General features: G+C 38.5%; 1 protein-coding gene across 9 annotated transcripts in view; it reads left to right on the top strand.

The window, feature by feature from the left end:
* Nucleotides 1–13,918, top strand: part of HP1BP3 (heterochromatin protein 1 binding protein 3) — a 35,106-nt gene that overhangs the window by 15,585 nt on the left and 5,603 nt on the right. For 8 of the 9 annotated variants that reach the window (XM_059915303.1, XM_059915267.1, XM_059915275.1 and 5 more), the window contains 2 exons: nt 133–287; nt 9,215–9,305. In XM_059915303.1, the coding sequence (XP_059771286.1) occupies nt 133–287; nt 9,215–9,305 (246 nt within the window). Of the gene's footprint in view, nt 1–132; nt 288–9,214; nt 9,306–13,831 lie in introns of all 9 variants that reach the window. The other variant, XM_059915322.1, reaches the window with a different exon arrangement.

Below are 13,918 nucleotides of genomic sequence, written 5' to 3'. Positions count from 1 at the left end.
AAAAGGGATAGCTTTCTTTTGCTTACTTGATTTGGCAGTCAGCTTGGGAAAGCCTTTGAGTTGAATATAGAAGCATTAGAAAAGAAAGCTCTATATCCTGTAATGATGATAATTTTTGATATTACATTTCAGAACAGGAGCTCTGCAGTGGATCCAGAACCACAAGTAAAATTGGAGGATATCCTCCCACTGGCCTTTACCCGCCTTTGTGAACCTAAAGAAGCTTCCTACAGTCTCATCAGGAAATACGTGTCTCAGTATTACCCTAAACTTAGAGTGGACATCAGGTATGAGCCAGAGGCCTGGACTTTAAAGCACAGATGTCTGTGTTACTTCCTTAGCCCCTTTTTCATGAGAAAGGAGAAAGATTAAATATTCAGTAAGGATTACTTTCCGTTGAGCTAGGAATAAAACCTTTTTTTGTGGGTTTTATTTTTTGTCCCATTATATTTTCCTTTTCATATCTCCATATGTAGTTTCTTTTTGAAACTCAAACCGCATGTTGACTTTCACAGGACTCTGATAGAATAACTCTTTTCATGATGTCAGCTGCTAGAATATTCAGCATTAAACTGTGTCCATCTCAGCTGCTTATTATTTTTTTAATTTTTTCTAATTTTTTTATTGTGATAAAATACACATAAATATAAAATTTACCTTCTTAACCATTTGTAGTGGTAACAGTGTTTAGTTGTATTAAATACTTCCATAATGTGCTACCATCGTCACCATCCATCTCCAGAGCTCTTTTCATCTTGTAAAACTGTGACTCTGTACCCATTAAACAAGAACTCCCTGTTCCCACTTATCCCCCAGTCCCTAGCAGCCACCATTCTACCTTATCTCTACAATGTTTGACTCCTCTAGGTGCATACTTCATACAAGTCGAATCATACAGTATTTTTGTGACTGGCTTATTTCACTTAGCTTAATGTCCTTAAGGTTCATCCATGTTGTTGTGCGTGTTAGAGAATTTCCTTTCTTTTCAAGGCTGAATAATATTCTATCGTATGTATATACTACATTTTGTCTGTCCTTTTGTCTCTCCGTTCATCTGTCATTGGACACTTAGGTTGCTTTCATATTTTAGCTATTGTGAAATAATGCTGCTCTGAACATTTGTGTACTAATATCTCTTTGAGACCCTGTTTTCAAATACCCAGAAGTAGAATTTCTGGATGATATGATAATTCTATTTTTAACTATGTAAAGAACCACCGCACCATTTTCCACAGTGACTGTACCATTTTACATTCCCACCATCAGTGCACAGGGGTTCTGATTTCTCCATATCTTCACCAACACTTATTTTCTGGTGCTTTTTTGTTTGTTTTTTGATAGTAGCCATCCTAATAGGGAATGAGGTGGTTGGTGGCTCATTATTTTTTATTTAGAGGTATAACTGAGAACATAGGAGAATTCAGGCTTCTGTAGCACTTCTACATAGAAATAGCATAATATTTTCATCATTTAAACATTTAATGTAAAATTCTGAGAGAATTTTGATAGTAATTTATTTGTAAAATAATTGCCACTTAAAAGCATCTAGACTGATTAGACTGTCACATTTGCTTGTGGATTCATGCAGACACATTGTCTAAATTTGTAATTCACAGAGTTTGTGTTTTGAATGTGTTTGTGTAACATCTTTGTTATATTGACTTCTGGGAAATTGGGTTTAATCCAGAGTCCTTTCTACAGACGATTTCTGTATTGGATGCACATTGTCCTGATATAGTTTAGTACTGGTATTTACTTTGGATTACTGAGGCATACAGTTAGAATTGCAGGGGTTTCAGCCCAGAAGCCACATTTTCAGAAGAGCACTTAGTGGTCTTCAGAGTGGCCAGTTAGTGAAAGTGCAAGTGCCAAAGAAAGGGGAATCATAGAAGCAGAAAATTTGAAATTAATATCCTGATTTTTTCATGCTTCTTATACCCTGATTATGAGCCACAGATATAACTTTTGGTCCAATACGCGTTGTTTGGCGCATTTAAAGATGGAAATACATTTCAGTCTTATCTCCTGTTACTCTGTTTTTGGTGACTAGAGACTGTATCCTCCCCCAGCTTTTTTCTTTCCTTACGGTTCTACTTTACTTACATGAGACATGCTGGTGATTGCAGTGTAACTTTGCTCTATGTCTTTGGGAACATGTCCTGTTGTCATTTTATGTTGAAACAAAATTTGCCCGAAAATAGGTGGGTTGTCAGCCCATAGATGATGATGAACCTGAAGACCTTTTCTTACTACCTTATTAAATAGTAACTTCTTTCTTTGAAGCTCTTTTTTCCTTTACTTTGATTTTCTCTACCACTGACTGTAGTGGAGTCCTGCCATGCATACATTTAACGTGAAAGTTTAGCCTACTTAACGCTTGACTGACCAAAAGAACAAGAAAAGTACAGTTTTAAAATATGAGTTGTCTGTACTTGCTGTCTATAATTTCTCTCCTCCTACTTTCTCTTAAACCCACTTTTGTCACACTTTACCCCCACCATTTTACCTGAAGTATTTCTTCCTGTCAGTGTCACTGAGGGCCTCCACATTGCAAATTACAATAGTCAGTTCATAGTCCTTGACTTACTTGCTGGTCTTTCTACCAGCATTTGACACAGTTGATGGCTCCCACCTGCTTGAAACACTTTCTTCACTTGCCTTTCAGAACACCACACCTTTCTGATTTACCTCCAGCTTCACTACCCACCCATTCTTCCTCAGCCTCCTAAGGATTCCTGATTTCCCATCTCCTGACTCCTTAATGTACGAGTGCCCTGTGGTTAGACCTTAGGCCCCTTGTCTTTTCTGTCCACATTCACTTTGAATGAATGGTAATTCTTTCCATTCTCAAAGCTTTAAATAGCACCTCTACAAGATTAGTGTACAGGTATATAAATCTGGCCCACACTTCCCTTCTAACTCCACATTTATATATACAGACACCTATTTGACATCACCGCTTGTGTGGCTAATTTCACATGTTCAAAACTACACTCCTAAAACTCTTGATCCCCACCCCACCCTTGCCCCGCCCCTCCTGCCCCATCTCTGCCGCCCCACCAGAAAGGCCCTGCACTTCCCATACCTCCTCCATCTCAGTTAGTGGCAATAACATCTTTTCAGTTGCTGAAGCCAAAAACCTTGGGTTTGTCCTGGTCTCTTTATCTCACACCTAAATGTAATCTATAAAAAATTACTTTGTCTTTAAAATATATTCATAAACGGACCTCTTTTCATTACCTTCACTATTTTCACTCTTTTCGAAGCCACCATCATCTCTCACATGTATTAGAGCAGTAATCTCCTGCTTCTCCCATGCTCCCTCCCTTTCAGTCTGTTCTTAACATAGCAGTGAGAGTGAGACTTTTAAAATGTAAGTTAGACCATACCACCTTGCTACTCAGACCTCCCAGTGGCTTCCCAACCACCTCACAGTCAAAAAGTTTAAAGCTACAGTCTTTAAAATGGCCTACAAGACACTATACTTCCATTGCATCTCCAGCCTAATCTGCTACTACTCTTCTCTCCCTTACTGGCCTCAGAGACTTCACACTTGGCTGTTCCCTTTGCCTGGGTGGTTTTCCCCCATAACCCACCTTGCTCACTCTTTTACTTCCTTTAAGTTTTTACTCTCATATCATCACCACATGCCTGCCTTGATTACCGTACTATTTTTTAACATTTTATTTTGGAAATTTTCAAACATACACATAAATGTAGAGAGAAGATAACCATCATACTAACCTAATTCCTAACTAAATTAATAATTCCTTAACATTATCCAGTACCCAGGCCATGTTCAGATGTCCTCATTTGTCTCCAAAATGACTTTTCACAGTTGGTTTTTTCAAGTCAATATCCAGACATGGTCCACTCATTGCATTTGGTTGATAGGACCATTTAACTTACATTTGCAACCTTTCCCTCCTCTCCCAGCGTGCAGAATTCTATTTCTCTGCCTTATTTTTCTCCATAGCACTCATCATGTTCTAACATACTATGTATTTTATTTGCCTTTTTTTAAATTACCTGTTTACCCCATTAAAATGGCAGATTTTTATATTGTTCACTTCTGTTTTTCCCAAGCCTAGCACACAGTACATGCTCAATAAATATTAGTTGAATGAGTGAACTAATATGGGCACTTCACCTGGCCATTTCACTCCAGGAACTTTTGCCCTGGCACATATGAGATGAGACATGAATTTCTGCTACCATCCACTGGAGGCTATAGAGCATTGTGGTAAAGAGCACAGACTTTGGAACCAGACCCTTATGTTTAAATCCTGAGTCTTGTCATTTCTAGCTTTATATCCCTGAATAAGTTAATCTCTTTGTGTCTTGGTTTCCTCATTGATAAACAGTGTATAAGTCATAGAGTTGTTAGGAACCTTAGTATGTGTTAAGCACTTAGAACAGTGCCTGAGACTTCCCTGGTGGTCCAATAGTGAAGACTGCGCTCCCAATGCAGGGGGCCGGAACTCGATCCCTGGTCAGGGAACTAGATCCCGAATGCTGCTGCAGCTAAGAGTCCACATGCCGCAACTTAAAAAAAAAAAGATCCTGCATGCCACAACAAAAATCCCACGTGCCACAACTAAGACCCGGCACAGCCAAATAAATAAATAAATAAAAAACAGTGCCTGGCACGTAATAAGAACTCATCTAATGTTAGTATTATTAGTCAGTCTCAATTCCAATGTAGTTCTCATGGTATGAGCATCACACCATACTAAATATGATTCTAATGTTTAAAGACTTTTTATATAACATGCAAGTCACCTCCTTTATTTGTTAACAATGTTTTTTTCAACCCTAGAGAAAAATGGGGTATGTTGGCTTTATATAGGCTTTGGGTTGGCCTCTAAGAAGGTGCTCTCAGAGGTAATTCTGTCATATGACATTAGAAATCAAATTTTAATATCTAATCCTTGTGTATGGTATAACTTCTTCATATTCTCTTTGATTTTTCTCTTTCTGTGCATACCAAAGTATGAGCATAGCCCAAGATTCAGTTTTACCCCCTATACTTTCCTCTAAACATATTAATTTCTTTGGACATCCCTTAATTTCTTAACAGTTTAAACTCTTTAATTTCAAGAGTCTTTTGATCTTCTTAATTCTGTCCATGCGTTGCTAACAGATTGATGTAACTCTTAGATTCCTGCCACTCAGAACCCCTCCCTCCCTTACCTTCCATTCGCTTTGTGCATTGCTTTCGTTTTTATCTCTCAGTGCAGACTAACTTTCTCCACAGTTGAAAAACACAGCCACCAACAGTCACTCACTATTCCCTGCTTTCTAATTAAACTGGTCTATTCATCTTATTTTTAAAAAGAAAAACTTGTTACAATAAATATAAAAATTTGTTATAAATTTGTTATAATAAACAAATTTGTATAAAATAAATTTGTATAGGGCTTTTAAAAACATTTTAGTTTGCATTGTTTTCTGTAATTCTCAAAATAGACTTAAAAATAGGTATTCCTACCTCAATTTTGCAGACAGAAATCTTACCCTGGGTTACCTGGCTATTCACTGGTGAAAGCAGAACTTTATTTCATTTTTCTATTATAACCTCTTGCTTTTTCCACTGTCCAGGGCTGTCTTATATTGGAAAGTGCAGGCCTACCTAGCATAGTAAGTAAAAATGCAAAATCTGGAATCAGACTGCTCACGTTTATAACCTGGTTCTTCCACGGCCTGGCTATGTGACCTGGGAGAAATGACTTAATTTTTCTGTCACTTAACTTTTCCCCTTCAGTAAAGTATGGGCAATAGTAGTACCTATTTCTTGGGGTTGTTGTATTCTCTTGTTTATTCCACACATGTAAAACATTTACAGCAGCACTTAGCACTATCATAAGTACAAAATGGTGTGATACAGACTAGAATTTTTTAGAAAGAGGAGTTGTGCCTGGGATTTAGCAGTGAGTTAAAAAGATGGGGATTGATTGGGCTCCGTCCAGTCAAGATGAGGATCCAGTCGGGTCCCATCCCATTGAGATGGGTCTAGAGAATGTGTAGAATTTAGATGGGATGATAGAGTGGAGAAGGCATCTTAAAGGAGCTTCATGAGAAAATTTCAGAGGCAGGAGTTAGCATTCTTTTTGGGGAGTGGAAAGAAGCCTGTGTCTGACTGGATCTAGACTAACAAGGGCTGGCACCAGGCCATGGAAAGCTTTGAAGCTGGGTGGAAGCATTAAGACCTGACACCTGATCAACTGAGTAACACATTAAAGGAGGCCTTTATAGGCTTATTGACCTAATAGTGGTGTGCACTATGAAAACAGTAGCATAGTGCCCAGAAGGGAGACTATGGTGGCTTGTACAGTGATGAGAGAGAAAGGGTCAATCTGAGAAGCTTTGAAGCACTTGGTAAGTGTGGTTTTACCTGAAGGTAGGAGTGAGTGATAGAACTGTGAGATTTCTAAAGGCTCAGGATAAAGGTGTATGCTAAAGTAATGATTGGTATTGCTGAGAAAACAAAAATATTAAGGGAACCGATTTAACTGATAACTCATTCCTGAAGCATTTGAACCTTGGTTAAGAAGATTCTTCTCAGGGAATTCCCTGGCGGTCCAGTGGTTAAGACTCCGAGCTTTCACTGCCAAGGGCCTGGGTTCAATCCCTGGTCGAGGAACTAGGATCCCGCAAGCATCGCGGCACGGCCAAAAAAAAAAAAAAGATTCTTCTCAGATTAGTTGTTTAATTTGATACAAGAGACTAGGGTTTCAGGGCTTCCCTGGTGGCGCAGTGGTTGAGAATCTGCCTGCCAGTGCAGGGGACACGGGTTCGAGTCCTGTCTGGGAAGATCCCACATGCCGCGGAGCAACTAGGCCCGTGAGCCACAATTACTGAGCCTGCGCATCTGGAGCCCGTGCTCCGCAACAAGAGAGGCCGCGATAGTGAGAGGCCCGCGCACCGCGATGAAGAGTGGCCCCCACTTGCCGCAACTAGAGAAAGCCCTCGCACAGAAACGAAGACCCAACACAGCTGTAAATAAATAAGAGACTAGGGTTTCAGTGGTTAACTTAAGCTCTATGATCCTCCATTGGAATCTAACTTACAGAGCAACCAATAGTAAAATTGTTTGACACTTAAATGATTCCTTCAATTGTGTTCCCAAAGCTCTATGCACGTGCTTCAACACTGAACCTTATCATTCTCTACCCTAATTATTATTTATTCATCATCTCTTAAATTCCTTGAGTTTAGTGACTAGATCTAAGTGTTTATTCCTGCATAACCATAATAAATACTGAGTAAATACTTGTGGGGTGAATGACTTTGAGTGTGTTTTGGGTTATGGCATAAATCATATTTGTCCTGAATGGAATAGCACTGGCTTAGACATACTTGGATTGTGATTTGGCGGAGAGGGAGTTTCTTCATTTGGAGTGTCAGGATGTACAAGATTTGATAGCATGGTTTCTGGTCTTTAGCACCCTGTTAGAACAGGGGATCCCCTTCACCCTTCCGCCCCAGACATGTGGATAATGTAATTAATAACTCTAGTGTCAGCTCAGGCTCTAATGCTGAGTGGTTAGAGAAAAGATTTAAAATTTCTTCTCCAAACAAAAGTATCAAAGCTCGATAAAGCACCTCAAGTGGTAATAGTTTGGCCCTCATCGTTCTGCCCCTCAGTGGGCTGCCAAGTTGTTAATCTTTTCAACTTAACTTATCAAGTAATCAGTTTCAAAGAAGTCTCATGATTTTCTGCTCCTTGGGTGCTATTCTAGTAATTCTGGGGAGGTGTGGCAAAACACATCTCTTAACTTTTGGGTTACGATTAACCCTTTCTTCAGATGTCCTGTCGTTGGCCTGGGTGTATAGCTTTCCATTTTGTCTTGTTCCATACCACAGACCCCTTTAAGCCCTAAGTCAACTTGATTGATTTCTCCCTGCACCTGAGATTCTTCACCCACCATTCAGGCCATTGCTCCTTGACAGAGCAGCTTTTGCCTCAACACTTTGTTCTTATGTGTTTCTATTTTGTTTTTGTTTTAATATTTTATTTTACTTACTTTTATTTTTTTGGCTGCGTCAGGCCTTGGTTGCGGCACGCGGGCTTCTCTCTAGTTGTGATGTGCAGGTTTTCTCTCTCTAGCGTGGCGCGCAGGCTCCAGAGCGTGTGGACTCTGTAGTTTGCGGCACGCGGGCTGTCTGATTGAGGCGCATGAGCTCAGTAGTTGTGGCACCCGGCCTTAGTTGTGGCATGTGGGATCTTAGTTCCCGGACCAGGGATCAAACCTGCATCCCCTGCATTGGAAGGCGAATTCTTTACCACTGGACCACCGGGGAATTCCTGTTCTTATGTTTTTAATGATACTCAATTTCTTCTTGCCTGCCATTTGGTTTTGATGACCTAGTTTTTTGTTTTTGTTTTTGCTTTTTTTAATACAACCCTCTTAAGGCAGAGATACTATGTTAAAAACAACCTATTTTCTTTCTCAGGGAATTGTGTTTTATTAGGCTGACTTTAGATACTGGTTTGTAAAAAACAACTCCATTTTTTGTTAATGTGTATATACTTTTAAAAAATCAGGGGCTTCCCTGGTGGCACAGTGGTTGAGAATCTGCCTGCTACTGCAGGGGACACGGGTTCAAGCCCTGGTCTGGGAAGATCCCACGTGCCGCGGAGCAACTAGGCCCGTGAGCCACAACTACTGAGCCTGCGCGTCTGGAGCCTGTGCTCCGCAACAAGAGAGGCCGCGATAGTGAGAGGCCTGCGCACCGCGATGAAGAGTGGCCCCCGCTCACCGCAACTAGAGAAAGCCTTCGCACAGAAACAAAGACCCAACACAGCCAAAAATAAATAAATAATTTTTTTTTTTAAATCAGGAATTTTGCCGCAGAGAATATCAGAATTAGATGGGACTTTAAAGATATCCATTCTTTGCTTGATTACAAAGTTTGGTTGCTATTATAGTCTGATGGTAAAAAAGAGGCTTTTGGAGTGCCCTGGCAAGTTGGAAATTGGTTCTGTATGGTTCATGGTTCTGTATGTACAGGTAATGACTTAGCTTCTTTGCTTGAAGAAAAAAGAAATACCACTTACTAAGGGTGCCAACAATTTATTACTTTACTGTTTTAACAAAGTACTACACATCTAATAGGAATCAGAACTTCAGTTCTTTAGAATAACCCTGGTTCTGTTTTTTTCAAATCTTACCTTCATTAATATATTTATTATTTTATGTTTTCTCTGCAGGCCTCAGCTGTTGAAGAATGCTCTGCAGAGAGCAGTAGAGAGAGGCCAGTTAGAACAAATAACTGGCAAAGGTGCTTCTGGGACATTCCAGGTTAGAGGCTAAAAAGGCTTGGTTGTAGAGAAGTAGTTCTCAAAAGTTGTGGTTTCAGGACCTCCTTATACTCCAAAAATGTATTGAGGGCCCCAAGAGCTTTTGTTTATGTGGGTTATGCATATCAATATTTACCATATTTGAAATTACAACTGAGGAAAATTTTAAATATTAATTCATTTAAAAAATAATAAACCCATTGCATTTAACATAAATAACACTTTTTATGAAAATTATATTTCCCATAGGACTTTCCTGGAGGTCCAGTGGTTAAGGCTCTCTGCTCCCAATGCAGGGGATACGGGTTTGATCCCTGGTCAGGGAACTAAGATTCTGCATATGCCACGTGGCACGACCAAAAAAAACCCTGTATTTCCCAAAATAAAAAAAATTTTAATGAGAAGAGGATTACTATCTATCACATTTTTACAAAAGCTTTACTGTCTAGCTTAATAGAAGACAGCTGGTATCTGTTTTAATATATTTTGGGTTACATCTGTGAAGAAAATCCAGCTCACACAGGAGTACAGTTAGATAAATGTGGAGTATTTTAAGATAATTTTCAGATAGAGGTTGATACTGTTCTTTGATAGTATACCAAAACTCAACAAATGATAGTTTTTTGTAATAGCTTTATTGAAGTATGATTTATACACCATAAGATACAATCATTTTATGTTACAATGTATAATTCAGTGATTTTTAGTAAATTTACAGTGTCATATAACCATCACCACCGTCCAATTTTAGAGCATTTCCATCACCCAAAAAAGATCTCTTGGGCCTGTTTGCATCACTCCCTGTTCCCATCCCCATCCAACCTGTTGATCTATTTTTTCTCTGTATAGATTTGCCTTTTTACATATTTCATGTAGGTAAAATCATACATTATGTGGTCTTTTGTGTCTGACATCCTTCACTTAGCATCATATTTTTTTAGGTTTATCCATGTTGCAGCATGAATCAGTACTTTCATTCCTTTTATTGCCAAATAGTATTCCACTGTATGGATCTGACACACTTTGTTTATCCATTCACAAGTTGAGTTATTTCCACTTTTTAGCTATTATGGTTAATGTTGCCTATGAACATTTATGTCCAAACCTTTGTGTGGATATACATTTTTATTTCCCTCGGGTATATAAGTAGGAGTGTGGACTGCCTGGACTATATGGTAAATTTGTTTTAAGAAACTGCCAAAGTGGCTGCATCATTTTGCATTCCCACCAGCAATGTATGTATAAGGGTTCCAGTTTCTCCTTATCTTTGCCACCCCATGTATTGTCTTTTTTAAATTATAGCCATACTTGTGAATACAAAGTGGTGTCTCATGGTTTTGGTTGGCATTCCCCTAAGACTACTGATGTTGACCATTTTTTCATATGCTTAATGGACATTTATTTATCTTCTTTGGTAAATGTCTATTCAAATCCTTGGTCTATTTTTAAAATTGAGCTATTTGTCTTATTATTGAGTTATGAGTTATATAACTAGATACAAGTTCCTCATCAGATACACAGTTTGCAAATATTTTCTCCTAAACCCATGCTTTCACTTTCTTAATGGTGCCTTTTGAAGCACAAGTGTTTAATTTTGATGAAGTCCAGTTTATCATTTTTTTTTAATTGCTTGTATTATTGGTGACATATCTAATAAATTATTGTCTAGCTTAAGATCAGGAAGATTTACTCCTATTTTTCTTTTAAGAGTTTTATAGCTTTAGCTCTTACGTTTAGGTCTGTGATCCATTTTGAGTTAAGTTTTGTTTATGGTGTGAGGTAGGGGTTATAAATTCGTGTTTTTGCACGTGGACATCCAATTGTCCCAAAACCATTTATTGAAAAGACTGTCCCTTCCTCACTGAATTGCCTTGGTACCTTTATCAAAACTTAATTGACCATGAGTGTAAGGGTTTATTTCTGGATTCAGTTCTGTTCCATTGATCTGTATGTGAATCCTCATGCCACGATCATGCTGTCTTGATGACTGTAGCTTTGTAGTAAGTTTTGAAGTTGGGAAATATAAGTCCTCAACTTTTTCAAAATTATTTTGACTATTCTGGATCTTGTGCATTTCCATATGAATTTTAGGATTCACTTGTCAGGTTTCACAAAAAATCCAGCTAGGATTTTGGTAGAGATTGCATTGAACCTATAGATCAATTTGGGAAGAATCACTGTCTTTACAATGTTGAGTCTTCCAATCCATGGACATTCACTGTCTCTTCATTTATTTAGATCTTTAACTTCTCTCAGCAGTGTTTTGTAGTTTTCAGTGTACAGGTCTTATATTTCTTTTGTTAAATTTATTCCTAAATATTTTACTCTTTTTCCATGCTATTGTGAATGGAATTTTCTTATTTTCATTTTCAGATTGCTCATTGCTAGCCTATAGAAATACACAGTTGGTTTGTCTTTTGATCTTGTATCCTGCGACTTGCTGAACTCATTTACTAGCTCTAGAGTGTTTTTTTCTATAAATTTTTTTTTTAACTTTTATTTTATTTTTGACTGCTTTGGGTCTTCGTTGCATGCGGGCTTTCTCTAGTTATGGTGAGCGGGGGCTACTCCTCATTGTGGTGCACGGGCTTCTCATTGGGGTGGCTTCTCTTGTTGTGGAGCACGGGCTCTAGGCACACGGGCTTCAGTAGTTGTGGTGCATGGGCTTAGTTGCTTCGCGGCATGTGGGATCCTCCTGGACCAGGGCTCGAACCCATGTCCCCTGCATTAGCAGGCAGATTCTTAACCACTGTGCCACCAAGGAAGCCCAGTTCTAGAGTTTTTTTGTGGGTTCCTTGGGATTTTGGGGTGGATTCCCTAGGATTTTCTACATACAGGATAATGTCATCTGCAAATAGACCATTTTACTTCTTCCTTTCCAGTCTGGATGTCTTTTTTTTTTTTTTTGTCCTCCATGCCTGATTGCACTGGATAGAACCTCCAGTACAGTGATGAGAGTAGATGTCTTTGTCTTTTTACCCATCTTAAAGGGAAAACATTCATTCTTTCACCATTAAAGCTGTGGGTTTTTCATAGATGCCTATTATCAGATTGAGAAAGTTCTCTTCTGTTACTAGTTTGTTGGAAGTTTATTACGAAGGGCCGTTGGATTTGTCAAATGCTTTTTCTAAAACTCTTGAGATGATCATATGGCTTTTGTCCTTTATTCTGTTAATATGATATTACATTAATTGATTTTGTGGTATTAAAATACGTTAAAGGTGCCATGTGGAACCTGAAACCGTATCAGTGAACTCCTTGTACTCTTACCTTAAAATCCTTTGCTCTGTCTTGAACTTTGAGTGTATCTTTTAACCATGATTTTATCACTTGGTCATTTGAAGAATAGTAGTTCATTGAATTATGCAGTTTAAGTATTGGTAAATTATTGTGCTCATGATGGTAGATACAAGTTTTCCACAATCTAAATTTTCTCTTGAAAAGTTGAACTTATCATTGGCAACAAATACTCTTAGTTGTTTTCCTTGATATGACGGGCTCACTTAATTCATTTTCAAGAAAATGTCTACCAGATACCCAAGTCTGATTAACCATAGTTTATCTGTTAATTGTTCCTTCAAATAAAAAGGATATTCCATGAAAAATGCAGCTAATTCAGCTCACAACTCAATCACTAGGTGCTTTTCCTTGAGACTACCACCATCCCTCCAGATGCAGCTGACATGCTTTATAAATTCTTCCCACTTTGCCCCATCAAAGTATCAAAAAGACATGCATTGGAGTTGAGATTTAATAAAATCATTTTTATATCAAGGACATTCCTAAGTGAAACTGGGTTTTTTTGGTTTTTTTTTTCTTTTAACCATAAGCGTATAGCAGTAAAGAATGCAGTAACTACTGGTACATTTCTGTGCCTCCACCTTGATTTGTAGTAAGGTAGCAGCGGTTTTACCCATCATTGTTTTTCCACCATTAGTGCAAATGTCATCACAGTGAAAAAAGCAAATCACATCTTAGTATTATGAAAATAGTTTTAACCTTGCAGATCCTCTGAAGGGATCTCAGGAACCCCAGGGGGTTTGTGGACCTTTCTTTTGAGAGTCAGTATTGTAGACCATACCTCAGTTTGTCCTTTAACCTTTTGGCTTATTGGTGCTAACCTTTGTTCCCCAGCCTTTTGTCCTTGAAGTATGCTATATAATTTTCTTTTGTATGATACCCTAAATATTTATCAAACTTTTCCTTTGCTGTTTTCCTTACAGGATTAAAAAGGCTATTTATTATTTTTATAAATACTCCATTTTTCAGATTCAGAAAAAAGGAAGTATTCTCAAAAGTGTTAATTTATTGTGGTCATAACAAGTTAACCTTCTTATTGGAGTAGAGCTGTCACTCTCTTTGGGTTAGGTTGGCTTTTGCTATCTTCAGTTGGATGGAGGGGTGGATAGAAGGAGGAAATATCCCTAGGAGGGTTGGGACTCCTCAGTTAGGTTGAATACCTGAAGAGTGGGAAGAGAAAGTCCCTAACCTGACAATTTATTGTAAAACATATCTGTGCTAATGCAGGAACTCCGACCCACCTGGTGCAGAGGAGTCTTGTCTTGACCTGCTTTGGGAGAGTGTTGTCTTGATGCTTTTCTCTTCCTCCTTGGA

Source organism: Balaenoptera ricei, chromosome 1 (assembly GCF_028023285.1).
Source record: "Balaenoptera ricei isolate mBalRic1 chromosome 1, mBalRic1.hap2, whole genome shotgun sequence".
Lineage (NCBI taxonomy): Eukaryota > Metazoa > Chordata > Mammalia > Artiodactyla > Balaenopteridae > Balaenoptera > Balaenoptera ricei.
This window is presented reverse-complemented; position numbering and strand designations above follow the sequence as displayed.